Source organism: Larimichthys crocea, chromosome XIII (genome assembly GCF_000972845.2).
Source record: "Larimichthys crocea isolate SSNF chromosome XIII, L_crocea_2.0, whole genome shotgun sequence".
Taxonomy (NCBI): domain Eukaryota; kingdom Metazoa; phylum Chordata; class Actinopteri; family Sciaenidae; genus Larimichthys; species Larimichthys crocea.
The window spans coordinates 40131766-40159526 of record NC_040023.1 but is presented as its reverse complement, the minus strand read 5'-3'; the positions used below and the strand labels follow the sequence as shown (position 1 = coordinate 40159526).

Below are 27761 nucleotides of genomic sequence, written 5' to 3'. Positions count from 1 at the left end.
TAAAGGGGCGGACACTAGGACCACGCGGAACGGGCGGACCGCTCAGATCGCGCTGTCAGCTCGCGCACCCTGAGCCGTTGGTCCTCAGATTAAACAGCAGGCGGAGAGGTTAACGTCTGTGTCCGTGGAGCTCCGTGACTCTCATATATTCACTGACAACTACTCTTTCTTTTATTTTCTCGTTACGTTATGTGGTGATAATGAGTTGAAGATGGCCAAACGACCGGGGACAGACGACGGGATGTTGACTTCGCCGACGATTCTCCGGGATTTCGCAGCCGATTTGAACGCCGGGGACGTGAACATGGACTGCGGCGAAGGATCCGTTGGCGTCTCCTTGGAAGAAATCCTCAAACTGTACAGTCAGCCGATAAACGAGGAGCAGGCATGGGCGGTGTGTTATCAGTGCTGTCGGACTTTAGCGCAGAAACATCGGAGGAAAGGCTCCAAATCTGCCGGTGCTTCTGCTGTCGACTATCCGAGGAGGATTGAGGGACCCGGGGATGTGATGATATGGAGAGACGGGACTGTCAAACTGCACTTTGAACGCAGCACAGGTAAACGAAACAGCAGCCCAGGTGTCTAAACATACTCAGACATGTGTCTGCTTTTGAGTAACTGCGCAGCTTAACCACAAAGACTACTGTCTCAACAGGCTGCCAACAATGAAGCATTTTCCTTCACTTCACTCACAGGCCAATGGAGCATCCTTACAAAGAGGCCATATTGTTGTTGCTGTCTGCTTCCAGCCATGTGGTGAATTTGTTTACAGAGGCCCGATGCGGTTGTTAATAATACATCATAGATCACAGCATAGCTGCTGGGGATTAAAACCAGTGTAGCTGTGCTGTCAGGTATTAACCGACAGGGTTTGTATTGACATTATAAGCATGCTTCATATCATTGCCTCATTCAAACTGGGTGTGTGATAACAGGGCTGGTTCAGTATGGCTGCTCTGGGTTTGAATTAATGCTCCTGCAGCTACAGTAAACAATGAACCATGTGATGCCTTCAAGCTGCAGAGCACCCCTGGGTCCAGTCCAGAGCAAAGCTATATATCCAGCATCACGGCTAGACAGGGAATAAATGGCTAAAAGCCACAGACACAGATGAGTCATTTTGCTGCTAACAGCTTCATTATTTATGTTGTGACATTTAGTTCAAAGTACAGGTTAATATATGTGTGTGTGTGTGTGTGTGTGTGTGTGTGTGTGTGTGTGTGGGCTGCATGCACCTGAAGGAGATTTCAAACACGTTTTTATATAGTGTAGTGTATCCACTCAGCTGTGCTTCATGAGGTGCACTTTCCTGCAGCTTTGTGTCCCACATTGCCTCAGAAGTGATTAATACAGTAAACAATTAGTTGAGTACAGATTACAAATTAATTTCCAACACTTTTGATCACCCTTTAACCAAAAATGTAAGTATAAATGCCAAAACTTCACTGGCACCTACTTCTCAATGTGTATCTTAAATTATTCCCATAGACTGCTATGATGGTAAGTTGAATACCTTTTTTTGTTTTTTGGACTATGGTTGAGCAAAACAAGCAATATGAAGACATCAACTTGGGGTTTCCACTATATTCAGACATTTTACAGATGAGTCATCAGTTTCAGGCCATGTCTACTTGACAATAGGTTACCTGTCTGGAGTAATGGACAGGGATAGGCAGTTATTAATTATTATCTGTGTCAAATACCTTCAGTCAAAATGACTTAAACTCTGTATAGTCAAACATAGATTTACACCTGGGTTGTGATTTGAACGCAATCAACTACTGGTGAGACTAAAATTACATCTGACACTGAAAACCAACATGGCTCTATGCACTGAGATCCTGTAATGTATTTCTTTAGAGCACGTTCAGAAGGTATAGTATTTAGTGAGGCTTGCTTCGGTGTGTCAATTCAGGTGTGTGTGTATAAAGGCGTACGCGTCTGGAAACCTTTTAAGCTGCATTCCATTAATATGTGACGGCTAAAGTTGGGTGTGGGAGGAGGAGGTGTGGCTGTCAACACAGCCTCAAGCATCCAGGTTATGTTATATGGCCTGTCTCTCCTGGGAACTTATTAAGCCACCTTTCATCTTTTCCCCCCTCCCCCTCATTTTCTCTCTCTCTCTCTCTCTCTCTCTCTCTCTCTCTCTCTCTGTAACCCCTCGTTCCAGCTCTCCCTCATCTCGGCATATGTAACCAACCAGCAGTGTCAGCTGTGTGTGGAAATCACACGCTCTGTATGCACACATTCAGCTGGTGCTGCTGTGAGTTTTAGCACTGTGCCAGGAATAGAACAAATGTGATGATTGGATGCACAGACTTTAAAAAAAAATCTGACTGCAGATGAGTTATGGAGATTATGGGGAGAGACCTTTGCTGCTCCTCTGGTTGGGGTATTTCGGGACAGCTGTCCTGATTCTTATTAGGCCTGGCGATGAGAGAGACGTGAGACCTATTAAGCTCTCGGTAGCTCAGCGGCTAGTTTAAGAGGTTACTCCCCCCACTAATAGAAATCCAATGCTTACTCAACCTTGACAAGGAGGGATGATTTAGCCAACACATTGTCACTCTTCCTGTCCTCAAGGTTTTGTTTAGACACGTATACAGTGCTGTTTTGATCATCATAAAGCAAACAGAATCAGGCGAACAACCAGCACCACAGCCCAAGCCAAGTGTTATTTTTAGGCTCAACTGATGCAAGACGCACGCTGCTCCTGCTGCCGTCAGATCAATTGACACGGAGCAAGGGGAGGAATATTCACTCCCACTCCACGTTGCCTAGAGAAGGGCCAAGTGTGAATGCTGCATCAGGATGAGACACTTGTTTACCCCAAGATTTCCAGTGATTTATACCTTACAGTACAGTACAGATGAATTTGGTGCATACAGTGTTTTTAAGTGCAATGTTGTTCACACAGTTGTTCTGGTTGAATGGGTTTGAAAACCTGTAAGTAACATTCTTTTTACTCATTAGATTGGAGGCCGGCCAAGGGTAAAACATTTAAAAGATTTAATCTGGTAAAGAAAAAACATCCCACTCCCTGTGAAACCTTATCGGCAGGACAGAGGTTAACATTCCCGTGAATACGATAGTCTGGGTGACAGTGCACCACGCTCCAAATATGCCCTCTGTGGCTTACTTTCCCCTTGGAGCGAGACAAGGGCCCTGGCCAAGCCATCTCTCCTTGGCTGGGACAAACAGAGGACCTAGTGTTTCTCAGATGAGCGTCAGTGGATGAGCGTTTATTTTTTTCCTCTCGTCTGTTAGCTGTAGTTTGTAGTGACTTGAGCAGAATTGAGCTTCACCATAAAACAAGTATTTTCCGTGACCGTCCTCTTAAGCTCCGTGTAGAAAAATGTCATCGCATGCAGCTACGGCCCATTTAATTGGACCTTTATTTCCTCAGATGGAATTTAAACTATAGTTGCATTTCCATTGGCATTCAGAGAGCATGCACAGAGTGTCTCATTTATGTGCAATGACCTAATTTTACACTCTGGACCGGTGTTAAAGTCTGCAGATTTATCTCTCGTTTGCACTTTCACCACTGATGTTACTCTTACTGGCACTTATGCCGCGTTGCAATCGTTATCAAGTGATTTAGAAATCCAAAAATTAAGGCACTTTGCATGACAGAGTAACATTGTTCAGTCGGGGAGGGCAAATTATTCAGTGTGGGGAGGAGACGTACTCTGTGTACTTTGCTCTCGCATGAAAATCAAGAAGTACAGGTGTGTTGGAAACCAGCATGAGAACGAGAGATAAGATTGTCAAAGCTTTCGTGTTCGTTTTATCTTTTGTCTATAAGTGAAAGAGAAGGCTGAGATTTTCCCACTCATTTATGAATAGTCATAACTATAACCAGCTCACTGTGGCTGGTTCTGACACCTCGGTTTGCCTCAGGGGGCGACTGCTGAGAAAACATAATTATTTATTCACTCACATGCAGTCATGTTAAGCACTGTCGGGTAATGCTTTTCATCTCTTGCACTTCATTTATTCTCCTCCTCACAGCACGTGAACTTCAATATTTTATGTTCTCTAACACTGCGTGAGGCAGCACATGTGTTTTCCGTTCGTTCATTTTCAAGATGTCCCGCACAACAGTACAGTACACGCACATAAATATTTCACGGGGTGTGTTTGCTTTGCTGATTGTCTGTCACAAATAGCCACTTGCACACTTAATGGCTGCATAATTTGAGCGTGAATAACCTTCTCTCTCTCTCTCTCTGTTTTGTCATTACAGATGAATACGGATCAGCCCCCACGTCATTAGAGGTGAGTTTCACATCACCAGCTCCTTAGTCATGCCCAAGTCTGAGCAGTTCTATCATGCTCAAGATAGAACGGGATGTTTTTTTTGTTTTTTTAATGTGTGTATAATTCAGTCATCAGATTTATTTTCATTCCGTGCATTTCTTTAGTTGGGTGCGCTCGTGTTGCAGTATTGTTGACATCAGCCAACGAAAGAACACATCTACGTTCATGATAACTGTGTCCATGCAGGTGAAAAGTGTTCGTATTTTCAGAACCTGGTAGACCCGCTTGTCACATCAGCACAGTCCGAGTCTGAATGCGGCACTGCTCAGCAGGTGCAGGTGGAAACAGGATGTCCTTTAGTGGATTTGCTGTGTGTACATCTGTGTGTATGTGTGGACATGCACACGCAAAATAAACGCAACTCGTAGAGAAACGAAACATGATCGCAGCACCTGCACGAAAGGTTGTATGCATTGAAAGAACAATATATGCATGACATCCTTCCAATAGTTTGTCCCAGAGATTGACCTGTGTTGCACTGAACATGAGTGAGTGGGAGATTATTCTGTAGTTATTGTGTGTGCTGCACTCTAATGCAGAGGAGCACTTTAAAAAGAGCACATCTCTGTTCTTCTTCTCTTTTTTGTTCATAAATGCATTTACTTTTTATACCGATAAACACTCACGTGAAGAGGACATGTGGCCAGTGAGTGTTTGGCCAAGCAAGGTACTGGTACAATAGAGGGAGGAGAAGCCTCCCTTTTTAAAGCTTCATTATGTGTACACAAACTAATTGCACAGAGAGTCCTCTGTCAACTCGGAGCAGTCTGATCGTCCTTCATGTTTGTCTTGTTGTGCATGTGATCGCAGGCATGCACAGTATGTGTATGTTTTTGCATAGAAGTAGAAGTAGCATTCCTCTGGCTCTGCTGATAGAACATGGTTGAAATCTCATGGTTGAACTGTAGGCGGCCCGGTCCTAAATCTTAAGCGTAAGCCTTTGTTTGTACCACTTTACCACGAATAAACAGGGTGTGTTTGCCTCGGTGGTTCTTTGGGAACACATAACAAGCTTGCACAATGGTTACTTTAAATGTGTCAGCATCACAATCCCACAGAATTAACCACATAGGGAAACAATGAAGACACTCCTTGTTTTAAAAAAATGTGTTTATTATTATTATTATTATTAGTCTCATTGATTGATAGGTTAAGCACTGATCTAATCACTTGACACTTGTGTGAGCTCTCTTCGGTCAGTTGCTTGTTTTTCCAAATCCAAACATCCAACATTAGCAACGTAGGTCTGTCTTATTGGTGAATCCCCTAGTGTGATCCATGCTGAGATGTCTCAACAGCTACTGGAAGGGTCGCCATGGAATTTCATGCAGACATTCATGGTCCCCAGATGATAAACCTCACTGATTTTCATGCTTCCATGGCTGTTCCTCCAGTGCCACCAGCAGGCTGACGTTTTCTGTGTTTTAGTGAAATGTCAGCTTTTAAACATAAGCTTGTCAGTGTTTTTTCTTTTTCTGAACATGTTGGCATGCTTAAGTTAGCAGTTAAGTATAGCCTCATAGCAATTGCAAGCTCTCGTAACTATAGATCATGGCCTTGTTTCAACTGCACTGTTTTATTTGTTGGTTTCTGTATTTCTATCTGTATTTTATGATAATGTAATTTTATGTTCTCAGAGGCTGTTAACTTTATGTAACTGTCTGTAGCTATAAATTCGACCTGCTGCTTCTCCTTGACGAAATTATCATCACGTCGTTTGGGATCATTTGATTTAGCGAGCACAGCGGCTCACACAAGCGCAGTATTAGCCTTTTAACTGATCATACACAGCAATGCTCTCACACTTTTTGGACACGGGCCCGTGCACCTCATGTTTTGGCCTTTGTGTCTATGTTGTGTCTCAGCCCCTTGTGTAAGTGAGTCAACCAACTAGCCATTCAGTCACTGTCTCATACCCAGCTCTGAGTCTTTTGGCATTAATCACCAGCTTGTCTTGAGTTGACCCACTTTCTGTCACTTTCACCCCAGAAACTGTGTTAGGATGATCATCAATAATGCCAAACGAGGAACCTGTTTGTTACTTTACATTAAACTTGTCATGGGTTGGCTTTATTGTCTTCCTTAAGGTTGGTAGTAAATATTTCTTAGAGGGGGAAAAATGTGTGTGAGACAAGCACCTTGTGATGTCGCCTTCAGGATAAGCTTAACCCACTTTGTCTTGAAGATTAAGGTGAGATTAGTTGTAGTATCCTATTACAGATTCTCCAGTTTGCCAGGTCTGCTAAAGCCCCTGTAGCTCAATTTTGGGCCAAGACAGTTTGTTTTCCAACATCATGCACAAGTTAAAGCCTTGGATTTTTAAAATGGATCCTAATAGATGGTTTCAGTTGTCAGCAAATGGCTGTTATTTTCTTATTTTCCAAATAATATGGAGTGTTGAAGCGTTGTTCACTCACATGCACAGTTTGTTTTGTCTGTGTCAAAGTTAAATTCCAGAAGATTCTCACTTATCCTCTTTCCAGATGGTTACAGGTCACACGTGTTTGGCTGCTTCTTTTAGACTGAGTGGAGAAATGCATATTTTTTTGCATGTAAACGGTGCGCAGCACTGACTTCCACGCTGCAGCTGGTTGAACAGGGGCTGCATGTGTCTGCATGTGAGGCTTCTGTGTGCAGGGGCTGGTGTCTCCCCCTCCCCTCTCCTCTTATACCAGTCATTGGCAATGACATCTGTTTCTACCAAGACTGTTTCATACTTTAACAATAGATGTTAGACTTTAGGTAAAGATTCTTTTGCGTTTCAATTTGATATAAAAAAATACAGGAAATAACAAACAAACATGGATTTTTTGGCGGGGTCAGTTGCCTGTAGCTTTTCAATTCAGACATACTCCCCTGGAGTGACAGACTGGTACCCTTTTTTTAGTCCTTGTATGCCTGAAATATACCAGTGACCTCGTTCTTACATCCTGCTTTCATCCTAATCAATTAATTGATTAACACCCGTGTGGCTCGTATTACAGCCCCCCCAGTGTCACATTTCTGCCTATACAGGGATATTCACAGCAAGTACAAAGACACAGAAATGCAATTTATTGAGTAGCCTGAGCTATTTGAGTCAGGGTATTCTATTTATACCCACCGCAGAAGAAATCTATTTCTCATCTGTTTTGTCAGGCCTGAGAGATGAATTCAGTTTCTACTTAAGATCGTCAAGTTTATGAAGTTGTGAGTTGTTTTGACAGATATTTTCCAGTAGCTGCTACACACAGGACTTTTTTCTGTGCGTCTGTTTTCAGGGAACAAAACAAATGGGGTTTGTGTGGAGAGTCTCCTGTCATAGATTAGATTTGTGTGGTGTTTAGAGCCGCTGTGGGGATTGTGATGACATTTTAGGTCAAACTCAGCAAGAGGAACTTTCAGCGGGTGAATAATGGCTGTAGTGGAAAAAACTAAACTCCGTTTGGCACTTACAACAGCTGCCATCTGCACCATGTGTTGCTGAGGCTGTTTCACCTTGAAAAACTGATTGTTCATAGTGTCTCGTGTTCTCAGTGTTTGGAAGGCTTTTTGATTTGAAGGAATTTCCTCTATCTTACCCTCATCCACATGAACAGCTCTTATGTCACCCTCATAGCTCTTTGATCCAGAGGAACATTTCTTCTGTCCTCAGCAATTTTCCAGCTGACTTCACGGATGAATGCAAACTCGACAGTTTCTAACCAGCAGACATGAAAGAGCAGCGTCGTGTTCTGGCCCACTGTGGACTACCGTAGTGATGCTGCAGACTGGAGGAGGAGGAGGCTAAGCATCCGCTCCTGTGGTGGAAGACCGCTAGGTTATGTAACTGTCTGCGTACTGATGGCTTTTGCTGTACTACCGCAGCGAACGCTGAGGGCTGCTTATCTGACTGTTTTGTGAACTCAGATGGCCGCCGTGGTGCCTCAGGCTACAAACTGCAAAGGAAAGAGCGTGATCGTGTTAAGTCCGAGCCAAAAATTATGTCAGGCTACTTGCTGTAGGCTGTAAGAATGGGTTGAATGTTATCAAAATATATATTATATATATATATATATATATACATATATACACACACACACATATACACACACATATACACACACACATATACCTGCCCTGGCTGTATCCCTTAAACCTGAAGTCACTGGTGATGATGCAAATCAGAATATGAGAGATCATGAACTACAGATATTTTTGCATATAGACGTCAGCCAACAACCGATAAATCATTAATAGAAACTAGTTGTTGTATGTTCCTGTATAACCTGTTGTGGCTCTGACTGAGCAGTGCATCAGCCTGACTTTTTCCTTTCTCGTGTGTTTGTCTGAGTGCTAACGGTGCTCATCAACACAATCCACTCATTCTTTGCCCATCTGCCCACTGGTTGACTCACTGATGTATTCCCCATCACGGTCGCTCCTCTTGTACTGCTTATATAACTGAGAATATGTATGTATGTCCATTTTTAACATAGCCTTGCCTTTTTTTAGGATTATATGTGACAGTTTGTCCCGTATGAGTTAAGACGGCAGCATATCTGAGCCTCAGTGATGAAAAAATTGCTTCAAGTAAGACATGCAGTGCGTAGGAAAAGGTACTATTTTAGTTTTATTTATTTAACCTTCTTCTAACCAGGGGTGCTCACATTGAGGATGAATCATTTTCCCAAGCAAGTTCTGGTCAAGAAAGCAGCACAGCCAGTAAAACTTGTACCAAACTTACATACAGCTGTGGAGAGAGTTTATACCAAACTTGTTTGCTTGCCCGTTTAAGCTGTTTGGCCCGTAAGGAGTCCAAGCAGATGTTTTTAATTATGTATTAATGTTTGTTCGGCCGTCAATAAGCCAGTGTTTAAGTGTACAGCTCGGCCCATTTTAACTGGTTAAGTGGAAAAACTGCTCTTAATTATGTTGTGGGCCCTGCATGTTAGGAGCAAAACGATCCAACATGAGGGATTTTCTTTCTGCATCCACATGTACGATTGTATCCATGATTGCAAGTCTTGCTATTATATAATGTATTTGTTATTTTTGCTAGTTATGGAGAACTAGCTCTGTCAATGATGTCCTCGATTTCATATGAAACGCGTCATTCCTTCAGGAGACAAAGGTTAGTCATGAGTAAAAAATTCACTTCGTATTCGTCATTGATTCTCAGGATGATGTCTCGGACGCTGATCTTCATGGGAGAAGGACGTTCTCGAGAATAAAACAACTCATTGTTAGAAAATACAAGCCCGAAGCACTTCTTACTCCAGGAAATGATGTAATGCGAAATCTTGCTATCACTATTTGTTTGTGGAGCGTGAGAAAAGTTGCTTCTCAGGGAGGATGGAGTATATTCTGAATGGACGGTTATACACTGGTTCTGATATTTGTATATTTATTAAACCCTAAGTAGTAATGCACAGCACTAAAGCTGAGTTTTTGTTTTCATTGACACCCAGATGACTCACCCTCGCCCCCAAGCTTCCACCTATCCTGGGTGGAACCTGGTTTCAATTAGCGGTTTGCTACCAAACATTTCTGCCCGTCCCTGAAACCCAGCAGTAGATTTTCTGGCTGTATTTCCTAACTGTTTATCTGCATACTTGTACCACCCCCCTTTCCTCATTCCTGCAACTTTGTTTTTCCTCCTTGCCTCATTCCTCTGAGTCACAAGTCTTCAAATGAGATAGTGATGGGTAATTACAAGACATAGTTTTTTTTTTTTTTTTTCCTCTTTCCTTATCATGGCCACTGGCTGTTGAAACTTAAAGGTCCAGTCTGTTATTTAGATGCTTTATTTCCATAATATGACAGACATGGAATATAATTTGTCTAACTATGTTATCAAGAGACTCGTACAGGGTGTACCATGCCTCTTGCCCAATGCCAACTAGGATAGGTTCCAAATGTTCCAAAATGTTCCAAATGTAAACCATGGTTCCCGTGGCACATGAATGAATGAGACCCTCTGTGCTGTCTGTCACTCCAGCATTCCCTCGTATCTCCACCTACTGTGGCGCATGTTGTCCTACAGATGGATTATAAGGTTACATAATCAGACACTAAGGAATAGGGTATTTATTTTATCCCCGGAACAGGATTATGAGCTGCACAGATAGTTGATAAATAACAGTACAACACCGTGAAACTGATTCATTTCCAGGAAGGAATGGGATGAGTAGGTTAGTATTGGAAAAACCAGAATGGAGGCCGTTGCTGATTTTATGGTGTTTTTAATGTAGAAAGATGTTGAATGGGGAGCTGAGTCGAAAGAGCTCGAGTTTGTTTGAGTCCAAACATGAGGGTGGTGCTTCGCCTCTCTGTGCCGTGTCAGTTATTTTATGTCAGTAATGATTTTTCACCTCGGTTGCTGAAAACACTAAGCCCAAACGTGCTCAGTGAACACCCTTCCCTCCCTGACGCCACACTCCCTGACGCCACAGGCAAGGTGCTGTTCCCTGGCACCGCTCCTAACCATAGCGCAGCCATGCCCATCAACAACAGTTTCACCCACACCAACCCTCTGCTTTATTTGGACACCTCCCTTTTTCAACAATGTCGCTCTGCTCCTGTCTGGATAAGAACACACAGTACAGAAATGACTCACATGAACAGAGAACAGTTAGCTGATCACTTTATTACAAAGCCATTTTAAAATAGCTTTGAGCCGTTGCCTCATTTAAACTTGAAGTGCTGCCATGTTATTATAAAGATGATGGAATGAAGTTACAAAGCTGTCATTTGCATAAAGTGAACTAATTGCCATAACTTGTTATTAGAGAAATGCTGGAATTAGTTTTATACACAGATCATCATCGGTTGAGTCAATTCAGATCCATTGGATAAACACAGAAACACAGACTTAGTCCACCACAGAGTGGCACAAACAAACAGAGACAGCCATCAGTTACTATGAAGCATATCTACATCCAAATCCTGTGCATAGCTCGTAGCCACAGGAGTTCTACTCTGACACAACTGCTGCTGTATATTATAGAAAACAATGAAGAGCTCTATACAAAGGCTACAATATACACTCACCGGTGTTTGTATATTGAGCTGATTCTAATATTTATCCACCCAGTTACATACATTCAGAATATTAGAAACATATTTCAATATAATGCACTCCACCAGTAGTACAACACTGCCGCCCACTCTAACCTCATTAATAAACATAAAGTAGAATTATTACCTCTCTGACAGTGTCAACTGGAAAACTATATACTTTTTAATTTATAGCAGAGCTGTTGTATTTGATTACATTAGATCCTACAGAATGCAGTGTAAAGACATATGCTGCTATGTCCGACAATACAAATATTACAGACCTCGGCATGCATGTTACATGATAAATATTGGGGGGGGTCACAGGCAAAAAACAAAACAAAGTCTTCACACTTGTGATGTCAGACATGATTGTGAATTATCATTACACATAGGATTATTGACAAAATGGCTCAGTCCACTTAGCAAAGGCAGCATTTTCTGAAGAGACGTCTCTGTCCTCGTTGCTGAAAATGTACACTTGAAACCTTTGAAATACTGAAAGAAGTTGATATTGAGATGTCAGTTAAAAGTCCTGAAAGAAGTTGAAATGTCAGTGGAAGTTGAAGTGATAAATTAAGCTTCCTGAAGTCCTGAAGGAATCCAAATTTAGTACTTCAGTGCCACAATGTCTCCTTTCTCTCTGAGCTCTGATTGGTATCAGTTGTCTGGGTTGATTCAGGTCTTCTGTCCTGTGTCGCTCATTTGTCTCCTAAACAGTTGTTGATCTGAGTTGGATTACATTGTCAGGAGAGGGCAGGCACAGCGAGAACCGGACATTTTACAGTGAAAGGACAACTCACTGTCTGTCTCGCTGAAGCCCGGTTCTGGTTTGAGACATGAAGATGAGTTGGCAAAAGCTCCAAAAAAACAACATCCGAAAAAAAAAAAAAAAAAAAGATAGGTCATACTCTACTTATTAATGAGAGGAAGCAGTGATGAAATGAAATCATCCCCAGATTATGGTAATAATCATGCTATTTGGAGGAACACTGTGGCCTCGTTTAACATCTGGTTTGAGTACATGAACTGTCTTGTCTCCTCAGGTGGATTTAGTTTGTTCTGGAGTTCAGAGTTGTTAACTATCTAACTATCTTAAGTCAGGGGGGGGATTAATTATAGAGCAGCAGGCGGAGAGAAAACATAAAATTGATTGCAGTCTGTCAGCTGGAAAAACAAAATGATGGGGCACTAACCGCCAATAAACAAATGTCAATGGACAGGAAAAAAACAAGTTTATGACCCAAGCTAAATAAGAAATGTCCCTTAGGATGGTACAAATATATATCAATTGTCAAGCTGAGAAACAGTTTGAAAGAGTAACAACACCATGGTTAGGGTGTATCATGGTCACCGTAGTTTCTCCTACATATTTGGAGTAGGAGGATGAGTGGAGGGGATTGCAATCCACGACTATAAAGCGAAGTGCCACTAAATTCAACCCACTGATGCTTTAAAAGGAAAATATCTGATATTGTCGTAGGCATTGGATGTCTTAACTTATTGTGGGTATAAATAACTATTTAAGACTGCAGCTGTGATGAAAGCCTCTTTAAAAACTGCACTCAATCCCACACTATTCCGTTTTCTGTAGAAACTCCATTAAAGGATATTGTAGCCTGAAGCCACAGCCCATAAAATTGGTTTATTTTCCAGTACACAGTAATGATCTCATTTATCCGTTGTCCCGCAGGTTATTGACTCTCTGGGCGTCATGATCTACAAAGCTCTGGACTATGGTCTCAAAGAGAATGAAGAGCGCGAACTCAGCCCCCCGCTTGAGCGCTTGATCGACATGATGACCAACACGGAAGAAAGCGAGAGCGACCCCTGCCCTGACGAAGGCTACGAAGCCACAGAGGAGGAGGATGAGTGCGAGGAAGAGGAGGAAGAGGAGCCTGTGTCCACTTCCACCACCGGCTCGGCCAGCAGCATTCGCAGCTATCGGGATGTCATTACGGTAGGTCATTTGAGGGGATTGCGGAGCTTGTTAAACATGCAGATGATCAGTGAAGATGCTCACATAATAACTTCATTGTTTCCATCAATCATGGTTGAAGGGATCAGTCTGATGAAGAACCACCACTGATTGAAGTTATTATAGACGTATTAAATGTGCAGATTGTTCCTTTGCCATAAGTATCTGCTCCTTTTTTTTTATCCTGCGTTTTGTTTTCACAGTTCGTCTTTTCCTCACGTTATTTTTTTACATCAGCTCTGTTAACTGTGCATCCACACTTCATCACTCCTGCTCCCAACAAATTCCCCTGATGGGGGCCGTCACGCTGTAAATTCCCCAAACAGCCTCTGAATATGAGAGTGGTAATTATAGCTGTGTAAACACGCTGGTATTTGGGGAATAGGCTTAAAAACTTTCACATCCCGTTCCTTCCATATAATGAACCCGATGTAGAACACAAACGTCGAGTCTGTTTGCTGCCAGTGCGTGTCGAGCCCGGCCCCTGATTCCTCCAACAATCATTCTCTTGAGTGTAAACTGCAATATGTTGGTACAACATGGCAGGATTGGATAACTGCGCATTCCTGACTGGCCTCCGTCCTTTACTTGTACTTTGTTGGTGTGTCAGGCGGAGGTAGGTTGGGTCGTTTAGGGTTCAGCAGGATGAGAAGCTGACACAAGATGACAGGGACTTGTTCGTGAAGCATGACAGGAATAGGACAGGAAGAAGAAGTCAGGAATAGCTAGATGCTGAATAGTTTTCCTCATGACTACATGAGCTGTCATCCTCTTACTAAAGTTATTGTGGAGTTGCTGTTGTAATTTGCCAATAGTCACCCTCCGGCTTTTCTTCACTTTTTTTGCGGTAGACAAGCTTCCCGTACTTGATACTGATCATTGTTTTTAGCCGAAACAGTGGAAACCACAGATGCAGCGGTATTTTAATCACGGTAGTAAAGACTCTCAGTGATCAGGTGTCATTTTACCTGTGAATCTTCCTACAATGGATAAGGAAGAATACACTTTATGCTGTGTCAGACATACAATGCTTAGCCAAGCCCATCAACAACATGAAAATATGTCATAGGTCTGGTTTTCTCCTTTTGTGTCAGAGATATTATCAGCTCATCCATTACGCTGACAGCCTTTTATTATCATTACAATGAAAGTAAAATACCATACGGGTCGGAGCTTTAAATGCATTTAAGTACAAAGGGTCATGCTGCGGCAGTGTTGCTCGGACTGGACAGTCTGGTTCATGCTGCTGAAAGTTTCTGTTTTAAGCAACTGTTTTTAGGCTGTTGGACCGCTGCAGACCAAAATCTGTTAAGTGTTTGATGGACTGACATGGAATCTTATGCAGATAATCCCCAGAGGGTGAATCCTAGAGTACAGACCAGGTGCTTCTTTGTTTTGTCTAGCATCACAGAGGGGCTGACGTTTTACTTTTTAATTAAATGTCTGAACAACTCTTGGAGGGATTGTCATGACATTTTTTCCAGACATTCATATACATTTCAGAGTTGTAATACCTTGGGTTTTTCTTCTAAACTTTCTCTTTTTTTCCAATTTAAATTTTTAATTTGACAAAATGTCTTTAAAACGGATGACATTTCCATGAACCCCAGCTATACTTTATGATACTAACACACTAAACTAAAATGGTGAACATGGTAAACATTATACTGTACGTACTAAAAATGGCTCAGTAGCGTAGTCATCAGAACTCTTACTGCAGCTATAAAGGAGGTTTATGTTGGAGGACTTACCGAATACTAATATATTACTTCATGTTGCTGATGTTTAATTAATGATTTTTCCAGAAGTGCCACAATATATAATTTATTCCTTCCCTTTCCCCTCTACAGTTCTGTTCTTCCCACCTGCCCAGCCCATCAGACGCCCCCAACCATTACCAGGCTGTGTGTCGTGCTCTCTATGCCGAGACCAGGGAACTAAACACCTTTCTGGAGAAGATCAAGAGTGCCAAGGAGGTGAAACACTTTCCTACAAAGTGAAACCCATTTCAGAAATAATGACTAACTTCTACACTCACTTTCAATAAATGTCACTCATTTATATTTATATATTTATATTTCCAAAGTCGGGTAATTTTTGTCTGAGCCACACTCAGATAATCTGTTTCATTTGCAGATAACAAACATATCAAACTATATAAGAAACTGAAAGCAATAGGGGAAAATCGTGCTCGGCAGCTTAGAACAGATAAGAGAACATGAGAAAGTACCAAACTGTCTTGTCCTTGGGTTTTACCACTCTGCTTTGGTGTGTTGGTTGAATTTAGAATCTGTTAGGCCAACAGGCTCTCTCTAATGCTGGGAAAAGAAAATACAGGAGTGGTGCCCAGAAACTGCACAATGACAACAAAACAACCCACAGAGTGGTAATGGACCAGAAGGGTTCAGACTGTGTGGATGTCCCTGTCTCACCCTCTTGTCGAGCTAGTCGAGAACTTGGCATGGCTTACGCTACGTGCCATGACTTAAGTCTGCGTGGACGTGATCTGGCGTCTTGTTTCTGCTGTCTGCATGTGTAAGCGGACTATTGGTACTGGAGTTATTGAGTATGATTAGTGAGGGATTCTCTGTAGAGCTTGTGCTTCTTAGGGACATAATTTTTCAGACTATTAACCAACTGTTAAGCAAAGTGTGCTGGAATTTGCTCTTTAATTAAAATCATTAATTAAAAAAAAGTTAAACCATTAAAGAAATACAGCATGGAAGATGTCATAAGCAGCTTGATCAGACCTGGATAATGCATACTAGAACATGATGCTATCATAATTTGTGCAATGCTCTATTATTAACAGTTGCATCATCTCTGATAAGAAACATCCCGTCGCACCTGACAGCTATAATTGAAAGCTTAACTTTTATGGGCTAACCTTTTTATAAAGTGTCTAAAGCTGGTGGGAAAACATCTCACTCAACCATTCAAGATCGACCTCAGATGAAGTTCTTGTGCTATTTTTGTACCCTTTGTGTTCCCTGATTGAGTTGAGGTTGATGCAGCCACATGACTTCCACAGCTTGTCAGACGGCGTAGCTTTACCGTACAGTATGCGATATGTGCCTGCTGCGACTTCTGCAGGAGGCGTGATTCATGCAAACAGTCTTATGTAATACATGGTTATAGAATCAAGTTTAACCTTATTACAACAATTTAAGCAGCTTAAAGGAGGGTACTGGCAGGCTATAGGGGCCGCTAACAATTGCTAATGAGTGGCCATACACAGTACCACACATCACACATGCTTACAAATTAGGGAGTTTGTCAATTAGTCGTTTTTTTTTTCCAGATTCTTTCAGTGTTTTGTGTTTCTCTCTTGTCTGTTTTGCCTCTTTCACTTCAGACCAGTGAGCGACAGGTTAAATGTCATGGTTTAGAAATAAAGGCGTTCAGGGTAACAAATGGGATGAATTAGCAAGAGGTGGATATTATATTGAATATTAGAAGAGAAAGGTCAGACCCGCAGTAAAAATATGAGGAAGAGAGAATGTGTTTGAGCGGGAAAACACAGGTGCGCGTAAATAGATATGGAGATGATAAAAAAGAAAAGCAGCTGCAGCTGTCAGCCTTGAGGCTTTCTGTCTCTGATCTGAGTGATATCTATTCATCTGCCCTTAAACAACTTTTTATGAATCAGAACTCAGCTTGAACCTCTCAGATTTGTTTTTGTTATGAGCAGAATATTTGCAGCAGCTGGCTAAGGAGAAACTATACAAAAACAGATACTCGGTGTGTCAACAAGGAGGGTGTTCCTTAAATTTCATTGACTGTCTTGTGCAGTGAGGGTTCAGCAAACAGATAATCGCAGTCATTAGTTGACTATTGGCTTCTTTATTTCCCACTGGAACGCTGCCAATATAGGATGAGGCGGATATCGACACGGTCATGTGAAACAACATCCATCGATTAATTAACCGGACTGCCATTGACCTTAACTTAATTTCAGCCAGTGCTGTGAATGTAGTGGTACACCTACTGATGCTTTTCTTTTTTCTTGGCTAGAACCTTCGGAAAATGGAAGGTGATACTCGGGAACCTGTTAAAGACCTCGATGAGCTACAAAATTCAGATTGGGTAAGAAGAACATCGATATACTACTACCACTAACACTGTCACCGTGTGTTGGTGATTGAGTTGTGTTTGTTTTTCTGATCATTTAATATTAAATCACATCTCTTTTTGTCCCCTCCAGGCACGGTTCTGGGTGCAGGTTATGCGAGATCTACGGGATGGTGTTAAGTTGAAGAAGGTTCAGGAGCGTCAGTACAACCCACTGCCCATTGAATACCAGCTCACACCGTACGAAATGCTCATGGACGACATCCGTTCTAAACGCTACAAGCTGCGAAAAGTCATGGTACATACATCCGATATGTTTGGAATAAACCAAGACCAACACATATGTTCCTACATTTTGCAGATGTGTCCCTCTGAACCTAACTTACTTGGTCATTCTAGGTGAATGGAGATATCCCACCAAGGTTAAAGAAGAGCGCCCATGAGATCATTCTTGAATTCATCAGGTCAAGACCGCCTCTCAACCCAGTGAGTAGCACAAAACATGAAAATACAGTCTCCACTGTCAAGGCTTCAATTTTAAGTTTGTAAAGAAGTAACCTTACAATAGTTAACAGCACTGTATGCTGAATATTGTACATACATTGTATGTCTATTAGAATGGAAATTTGCCTACTGATAGGATGGATTACCCATATTCAACCTGGCTGTGGAAAAACACATTTTTGTTGTCATACGAGTACAGTGGCATTCACAGCACATGCCAAACAACTGGGTATGAATGATGGGAAACATGTCACATGCACACACCCACCAGCAGCATGTGAACAGGAACAGAACAGTTCTTAGCAGGGGAAATTTTTCACTTTGGTCTCCATGGTGATGGCAGCAGTTGAGTGCTCACTTGTGCTGCTTGTCATGTCAGGTCTCGGCTCGCAAACTGAAACCACACCCTCCGCGTCCACGCAGCCTCCACGAGAGACTGCTGGAGGACATCAAAGCTGAAAGGAAGCTCAGGCCGGTCTCACCGGACATGATCCGCAGAAGCCGCTTGGGTAAGACGCTGACAGTTGCGTACAGTTGTACAACACTCTCCTTGGCAGAGCTCATGCAATTTCAAAAACTATCAAACTAAAACCTTCTTGTTTAACTGAGAAAATAACTTACTGCATGGCTGCTCTTTACGAGCCTAACCCTCCACTCAAGACAAAAACCATTAACCATGACCGAACCACATCCATCATGATTACTCTAAGAGCTCTCTTCCTACATTGATCTGTTCACTTAATCAGAGGCGTCATAGTGTTTAAAGAGGGATCACTTTTACTGCTGCTGTGAGCCTTCAGTTGTTTGCTCGAGGTAACAGCTGTGGTTGCTGACAAATGTTCTTCGATTTGAACTTAATTGACAGTTTCTGTTGATAGAATTCCAGTATGTAATGCTACCCTTCCTGAATACTTTGAAAACGAGTAGTTAGATAAGCCTTTTGTTGTGCAGTCACCCAACTGCCCGACTGGATATAATGTTTCAAGCAATTTAAGGCTTTAATCAGATCAAAACGGCAAATATTTGAGTCTATACCATGCAGTGCTACTATGCTCTTTACACAGGAGGCCTTTTGTTGGTGGATTTAAGGGGGTAGCAGTTGAAGCAGTTGTTGCATAACCACACACATGGGAGGCCATACTCGTTCTCTGAAGCTGTTCATACGCAATATGTTTTATATACTTGGATGACTCGACTTCACCGTCCATTTTAACTGTTTGCTTCCATTTCCTTCTTATTCTTTTTTTTCCAAACATGGGCATATCTGTCAGTCATGCGACCTCTTAGCATGTCTTACAGTTTTGACTCATCAGGTAAACCTTTACGTCACCTTTTGTGTTCCTATTGTTGCTCCTTGTGTTTTCATTCCAGGCTATTTTAGGGTTAGCTCTGGATTTAAACACACACACACACACACACACACACACCCTCTTTCACCCTATTTTATTTTGTGCTTGTGACACACTACTGTCACTTACTGGCTGTGATGCAGACTCCTACTGTACCCGAGAGAGAGAGATGGGTCAACACAGTGCAACCTCATCTCAGACTGTGTGAAAATGTTCCCCTCGGTCTTTATTCCACTTTGCAAGGTCTTTGCTGGGGAGTAAAATAAAACCAGCTTCGGAGCAGGAAGTCTACATTTCATGAATGATATAAGTCTGACAGCATGCCTTGGATATAATAGGGTAGGGTGAGATTACAGATCATCACTCTGCCTCTGCAGCCAGCCCGCCCTGCTCACAACCCTAATCCGCACTCACTGTGGAATATGAAAAATTACGTAAATCTGGCATCAGCTGCCTCAGATAAATAGATAAATGGCAGATGACGGTCTCACTGCATAATCCAGGTGAATGCACAGAAATAACCTTTTGCACTGTGGCTGCACTCATTGTCTGTCCCTGCTTCCCTGGCACTTCAATTCACTTACCCGTCCCTGATTTATGTTTGAATGTAACCCACTATTACGCAGCATCCCTTTAAAATCAGCCACACCTGGTCTAAGTGATGTTTGTTGCTGTCAAGTCCTCCCTGTAGTACCAGTATTGCATTAGAGATAGAAAAAATGAATGTTTGTGTGATCCTACTGAACATATTATTCCTTTTACAGGTGCAGGGAAAAGCATCAGCACGCCTCAGGACTTGTTCCGCAGCTCAGGTAAACCTTCTCAAATCTGTAACCTAAGCATATGGTTGAGGTTTATCTTGATCACCATGTGGTCGGCGTGTACTCACTCTGTATTGTTTCTATATGATACCACAAAGACGCCAGTAATTTACACAGAAGGCGGCATGATGGCCAGCTGTTAGGATAAGGAGACAGGTCACAAGTTTATGGTTCCCTCGCAATACAGTGCACCGTTCATAATCAAAATCGTACCTTTCGCCCGCAGATACTCCTGATGCACCCAGGAAGTTGGCGGTCAGCACCCAGTCTCTGGCCAGTGGCACAGCAGGACCCAATCAAGGTGGAGTGCTGCCCCTTAGCCAGAGGAAGAGGCTACTCAGAGCACCCACGCTGGCTGAGCTGGACAGCTCTGAATCTGATGTAAGATATCAGACTCTTCTCGACTGTGCTCATAAAACGATCATCCAAATAATCCAACTCTTGTTGATACAGTAATTTGCAAATTCCGTATCCTGTAAAAATAAAATAATATAATAAAATAACACCATAATGTTTTTGCCCATCTGTATTTAATTTTGAAAACGTTGCAATAACTGATTAGTTTATAAATCGTGTATGTGTGTGCTTGTGTGTTTTCTTTATTTCTAAAAACACAAATCTTTCAGTGCTCTAATTATTTAAAAAATGATTTACCATGTCTTCCATGCAATGGCCATATTGATAGACATTGCCAAAGGCAATATTTCTAAGATGAATTGGACTTGATTTTAACAAGTTGGTTCCCTGTGCGATAATTTCAGCAATACATTATCTATTATCTACATTATCTAGCCCCTAAATCTACTTTATTTCTAATCAACATATTCACAACAACAACATTATGTGTTCTGGTTGACAGGAGGAAGGCACACGGAGCAGCTCCAGTAGGTCCACGTCTTTGATGGAGGATACGTCACCTGAGGCGGCAATAGGAAAAAAGGGTAAAAAACAAAACATATTTTCATATGTTGCGTTCTGCTTTTTGTCTGTTACAAACATATCCAAGTTGTTCACACAAAACGTTTTGTCCTGTGTCCCCAGCTCCTCCAAAGTTCCTGCCAGTCTCTGCCACCCCACAGCCAGACAAGCGTCAGTCTTCACAGAGGCGGCACTCTATCGAGAAGGAAGCCCCCACCAGTGTCCGCCCCTTTGCACCTCCATCCAGACAGACCTCCAAATCTTTGGTACGTTAACTATGGAAGCTTCTCTGTTTATTATTTATGAATCCCTGTATAAAGGCATTAATAAAGCCTTCAAAGTTGATGACCAGTCTTTAACCTGCCACCTGATTATTCTCCTAATAAAATAGGATGACATGTAAAAACTGGTACAAGCAGACATGAGCAGATCATACACAGGGACTTTGCAATCTGAATGAACTCTTGCTGAATCCACCAACAACTCTGGACATACAATAATATATCTGTTGAATTTACTCCCGTCCTGTGACCGGTCATTTGTCTGCCATGAGGTCATAGATTGTCTGTCTGAGTGACTCTGTGTCGGTCGTATGATTCCAGTGAGGTTGATAGACGTAATTGAAACCACAGGACAGGCCGCTGTATGAAGGGAGAGTTAGATGGAATTGCTTCATTCTCACCACTCGCTAGTAGTTTCAATCACCCGAAGATCATCAAGTCAGAGGAAGTGCGCTAAAAAGCCTGGAGGAAACAGGATAGTTTTCATTTTAAAGTTTTACAGTATGCGTTCAGTTTCTCCTTCAGAAAATTAGTGACCATTACTCTTATGTTGCCATGTTAAAGACCAAAGTTAATTTAATATTAACTTCATTTATAACTTTCATAGTGGTGATTACATTCTGTCGCACCTCTTAGAAACAAGAATAATTCAACTTTTTTTGTGCCTGATTGATTTTATCCTGAAAACGAGGACTGGAAAACGGAACTTGTGTTGCTTCTGATTTCTTCAAAGAGTAATTTCTTTTACCAGAGACCATGTTTCTTTCCTTTTCTGATACAGGCACATGCTCAAACAACTTTCCCTTTCACAGAGATACTAAACTGATCTTCTCTAGTAGATAAAACAGTACGATCCTTGTTGAAGTTCCCCGCCCTTTCTGGTACTCATGTTATATCTCATTAAAGTGTTTGCACCGCTCAGCTGTCTTATCTCAAAGACGTTTCCTATGTTTTGTATAAATGCTGCAGATGATGGCGGATCCCAGCGCCAAGGTAACCTGATCAAACTTCAGTCTATCCATCACCATCAGCCCATTTTTCATTTTACTTCCCAATAGTTTTTTTTTTTTTCTGTATTAGAACAGTAGAAAACCTGAGAGTGAGACAGATTAGAAGAGACACAGGAGGTGTTAGATGTAGGTCTGCACCATCAGAGGACACCAGCTGTGATCGTTTGTGTCTATGATGGAGCAGATAGAATCAAATCACAAGACGAAGACGGCTGCCATCTCAGAGAAATCTCCTCCTTTTGTAAAAGATGCTGTCAGATGATTTTTCTGTCATGGGACTCGCTGTTTTGAAGTTGTGCTGTTATGCAATCAAATTTCATGCTTTGCATGAGATAGAATAACAGTTTAATTAATGGTATGAGCTTGTGCAAGGAGAGAGCTTGTAAAAAATAATGTATGCAACACATGGGACTCTTCAAAACTGCAGTAAATGTTTGTCTTTTACTTTTTGTTGTTTATAACAAAGTTGGCTGTAAATAATGTAACTGGCAGCCTCTCGTTACATCCTAATAGATTCATGTAGTTCTTGAATTAAATGATATCAAGCATTCTGTATGTAATTAGCTGCCTCTGTTTGAATGTCTTGTTCCCTCTGTCTGCTGGTCAGGTTGAAGCTGCCAGTGGTGCTCAGGGCACGGTATGTCACTGTTACTGCTTTTCATCAAAGAGAACACGACACTGTGCGGGCAAACCATCCAGAAAACTGTATAATTCAATAGTCTTGTTTCGGATAAATAGGAGATCTGCGGCATACTGAAAATAGCTCGGGGAAGGTTAAAAAGAAAATGAGCAAGAGTTGAAATTACCTGTAAACATTTACAGCAAATCTTTTACTTTGAAATGTTCCCCCGAGCAATTTTTACTTCTGCGAAGCATTAAACTGTTAAAGATGAATCTCTTGAAGTTGTCAAATAGCCTCCCAAGTATGTCACAAATCTCCTGGCGACCACGGCTTGCACCATGATGAGGGTCCACTTCCATATTGGTTTCTTGGAATTTAAATTAGAAGCACAGTTGTCTGTTGAGCAGTAATAAAGCCAATGGAATAATTAAATGAAGTTAACCGAGCCAAAAAGCTGTGGACCACCATCATGACGGGTGTGCTGCATCACCAGGTTCCACTGTATTGCTGTTCATTGTCATCTTCACAGAGCAGTACATACATACTGTTTCACCTTCACCACGTCGTCACATGCTTGGTCTTTTGGTGTTGTGCAGTGTTTGTTTTTATTTTGGCGACATCAGTATGACTGTATTGCTCGAGTAGCCACGTTCACATGGTGTTGGTCTCATTGGCAGCAGATCCCATCACTTCTTGCTGTTGCACTGTTGTTTTGGGTTATCGATTTCCTGATCTGCATGGGTGACTCTGTTAAAGGAGTTTGTGCTGTGTGTGTGTTTCCCGCAGGAGGAGTTCTGTTACCCAGTCGAGTGTCTGGCTCTGACCGTGGAGGAGGTGATGCACATCAGACAGGTTCTGGTCAAAGCAGAGCTGGAGAAGTTTCAACAGTACAAAGACATTTACACCGCCCTCAAGAAAGGAAAGGTAGATACCATTATGCTGTCATAATGATCATTTTTCATCCTTTGAATGGAAGAGATATGATGAATGAATGATATGAATCTACCTAACTTTGTGCTTTCCTCTCTAGCTTTGTTTTTCATGTCGGACAAAGAGGTTCTCTCTCTTTACCTGGTCCTACACCTGCCAGTTCTGCAAAAGGTAAATCCAGTCACTATTACATTTTTACACATTAGTCTGTTTACAAATACTACAAGTGTGAAATCTGATTAATTTACTCAAGTGATGTCATTTGAGTCAGGCATCAGTTGGGTCTAAAGACCACAAGTTTAAGAAATAAATAAATCTGCATGGGTGGAGTTAGAAAGAAATGAGTTTAGCAGACCTGCGTAGCTCACACCTCTTCTCTGCTTGAGGCTAGCGATTCATAAGAAACCCAAATCCCTGATCCAGCTGTCTATGGTCGAGTTGTTGCATTTTGGATAATGTATGCAGGAAGACGAATGTATTGAATAAATAAGACGATGTATTTGGTACTGCTGCATTGATTTTTATCCTTTTTTTTTTTTTTTTAAATAAATTGTATAATGTTACAGAATTTTAATGCCAAATTGATCGAGTGTAAATTTTTCTTTTTTTTTTTCTTTTACCCAGGCCTGTGTGTTCCCAGTGCTCTAAAAAGGTAGGTATATTTAACTGACTTTTGAGCACTTTTTTTATTGACACTTGTCACCTGTCTGCTGCTCCATAAACTGTATATTGTTTACCATTTCACTTATGTTTTTTCCCTCAGATGCGGCTGCCATCAAAGCCCTACTCCACGTTACCCATCTATTCTTTGGGCCCTGGCGCCACGGCTAAAGAAGAGGCAAGTGAAGCGTCTGTCCCTGCTGATCCAGAAAAGAACCCATTCGGGTCCGGACATAGTCGACACAGCCTACGCAGAAGTGTTTACAAGTACGTTACTGCAGAACTCCGGTTTCTTTTTCTATACTGAGGAAATGAGGATCAAAATTTCATGCTTTGAAGGATCAGTTGTTCATTATTCATTTCTGCCCTCAGGTTGTCTAAGCACGGCAGTAGCGGCAGCAAAGACGGCCGGTCACAGGACATGCCGGAGCTGCCCAAGGAGCTCACGGAAGACTGGGTTACCATGGAGATCTGCGTCGACTGCAAAAAATTCATCACGGAGATCATCTCCTCCAGCAAACGCAGCATGTGCGTGGCCACTAAACGCGCCCGCCTCAATCGCAAAACCCAATCCTTCTACATGTCGTCGTCTAACTCTGTCAACTTCAGGCCCTCTGAACGCACCATCAATGAGGTGTAGGCAGCCGGGTTGCCTTGCGCGCTTTTGTTCACGCCTCTCCCAGAGCTTAGTCGTTTAATGAAGAGAAAAAAAAAATCCCCTCTTAGTTTAGTCTTGACACAGACTGGTTCACTGTGACAATGAAGCCAGTCCATGTCACCCCAAAGTTAGAGGTTCTTATACCTTACCCTGTCTCAGGAAATGTTGGCACGCTATGATTGGTCATGACAGGTCAGGGCTTGAGAGTAGCTGCCAGTTAACAAAGGAGAGCCATGTTTCTATAAGAGATAATTCAGGAAACGGTGGGTATGACGGATAAATTGAGCTGCTGATGTTGCTGATGTGAACCAAGTAAAGAGAATGTATCACAGACATAAGAGCGGGATCACATGACACAGAAAGCCAAAAGTTGATGATGATCAAGTGCAAGTACGAAGGCCCATCCCTAATCTTAGCTACAAATAAGTTTTCCAGTTCCTGTTTACTTCTAGCACTCAGGAAAAACAACAGATTGTCTTTTGACAGAAATGCACTGTAGATCCTGCTGTCAGGTCTGATGGGGTGGACCTCTGCCCCTCCCCTGTCCCCCCTCTCTTATTCTTCCAGCAACAATTATGCCAAATGTTACATCATTCATGTTTTTTTATTTTCATTTTTTTTTAGCCAGTTTAAATGCATCTTTCCTGTTCTCATGTTGTAGGGACGACACATCGAGTGAGAATAGTCACGTTATTTTGTCTGGGTGGGTTTTAGCTTTTAGTTTATATATATATATTCAATTCTGTGCCTGGTGCCAAAATGTAATTTCTTTCTTTGAATGCCTTTGTAGTCACGGACCTACTGTACATATGTGTGATAAACTCAACGGGAGACGTTTTAGGGTAATCTAAGGTTTAGTTTGCTTGCCCTTCCATGTTCGAAGCTGGGCAACAGAAGCACAGAAAGGTTGGGTTATGAATGTGTACATGCTGTATATCTTAATTGTTCCAAATTTAATATAAAAAAAAAACTTAACTGCTACTAGAAGTATAATTTTACCATATTTTAAGATTTCTGCCTCTGGAGTTTCTTTATTTGAAATTCTTTTCTGAAACCTTTATTATTGTTAGTGTTATTATGTTTGTCAGCGTAGTAAGATTTAATTTCTATTGTATAGTTTATAAACTCCTCAGTGTTAAGATACTCCTCTAAATCGCAAATCGCACTTTTATTGGACCAATTTATTGTTTATGATGTTTTTTTTTGTCTTAATAATAATTATTAAAGTCTTGGGGAGGGTTCATAGTGCCATTTCCCAGGGTTCCTCATGAATGAAAGTTTGTGTGAATGGCTGCAGGTTGTTTGTAAGGACGGAATAATGGCTAAAAGAGAAAGAAAACACTCCATTGATTTGAATGTAGGCATTTATAAGTGTAGAGCTGTCATTGAATATGCTTTATGAACATTTATTCCCTTTGAAAACACACACACAGGTTCATATAGCGTGTTTTGTGGCAGTTGTTACCAAATGAACACGAAGCCTAACCAGCCTGTTTCAATACCGATGCCATGTTCCAGTGAAACGTACATCTGACCAGTTTTATTTAGACCTCTGTAAGGAATGTATGCATGCTGTACTGTGATCTGTTCTGTTTTTATCAAAGAAATGATAATAAAATCATCCTGATTCTTAACATCTGACTGTTATCCTCTTAGCAGATTGGTGTTAGACTTGTTTAGATGGCAGCAGAGGGCAGTAGAGTCACAGTGAAAAGTCTTTCTGTTGCTCTTCATATTACTCTGTGGTCTTGGGGACATCAGGTGGTGGAAGGTGTGTATTGCAAGTCATGATTATGCCAACAGCATAAAAACGTGTCATGCAAACACTCTTTACAACTGATCAGCTTCAATACTTATGTTAGAAATGATGACAACATGCATTTCAAATTTCTTTGCAGGCCTTTACTTTCAAGCATTACTAGCTTCTTTAAATATTCTTTCACTTAATCTTTCCTTGGTTTCTTTTGTTTTTATCGATTGAATATTTGGCCAGTACGTATTAAATAAATGAAAAAGAAACCATGCACAATGTTTAAAGTTTCTTATCTTCACTAAAATGCCATTGTAAGTTTCATCCAGCTTTGAAGCTTTAAGAAGTAACTGAAGGTTGTACATATTGTATGAAGTTTTGCATCATTGCCTAAACTATCAAAGGAACACTTAGCAATCATAGATTGCGCCTCATTTTCAAATCCCACACTATGTCTGTAGAGGGTGATGTATTTCAAAGAAAACGGAAGAATCTCTCAGCATTCACTCCAGCTCTGACTGTAGAGGTGTAAACCTTCTTAATCTGCCTATCCATCACATTAACACAGTAGGGTAAAGTTACAGACTGGCATTAGGTCCTCTCACATGACAGCAGGGAAACCCCCTCAATTAGTGTTTAAAACTACTAAAAGCAAGTGTGGATGTTGTAGTTTAGAAAGGAGGGAAGAAAGGAACTATTTGAGTTAGTTTAGTTCAAACATGAACCGAGGGGCTCCGATTTGGCTAAAAACAGTTCTTATGTATGCATATAGTTAGTCTAACCACAATTGCTGTATGTGTGTATGCATCTGTGCACACACACACGCACAGACAGAATGGGCTAGCAATGAAATGCTATCCCTTGATGGG

The 27761-nt window shown here is 41.6% G+C and overlaps 1 protein-coding gene across 3 annotated transcripts; it reads left to right on the top strand.

The window, feature by feature from the left end:
• Window positions 1–26776, top strand: spire1a (spire-type actin nucleation factor 1a). Of its 3 annotated transcripts, XM_019264365.2 has the most exons (19): window positions 1–557; window positions 4250–4281; window positions 13034–13300; window positions 15169–15294; window positions 17333–17404; window positions 17523–17687; window positions 17789–17875; window positions 18273–18402; window positions 20007–20054; window positions 20290–20444; window positions 20923–21004; window positions 21105–21247; window positions 22232–22255; window positions 22880–22909; window positions 23681–23818; window positions 23925–23995; window positions 24449–24476; window positions 24588–24751; window positions 24857–26776. In XM_019264365.2, exons 1-19 carry the CDS (start codon window positions 212–214, stop codon window positions 25122–25124), a joined length of 2376 nt encoding a protein of 791 aa, XP_019119910.1. In that variant the 5' UTR covers window positions 1–211; the 3' UTR covers window positions 25125–26776. The 3 variants fall into 3 exon arrangements, with proteins under 3 accessions (XP_019119910.1, XP_027142016.1, XP_027142015.1); XM_027286214.1 differs by lacking the exon at window positions 22232–22255 and having other exon boundaries at window positions 2–557; XM_027286215.1 differs by lacking the exons at window positions 22232–22255; window positions 22880–22909.
• The last annotated feature ends 985 nt before the right edge of the window (window positions 26777–27761 follow it).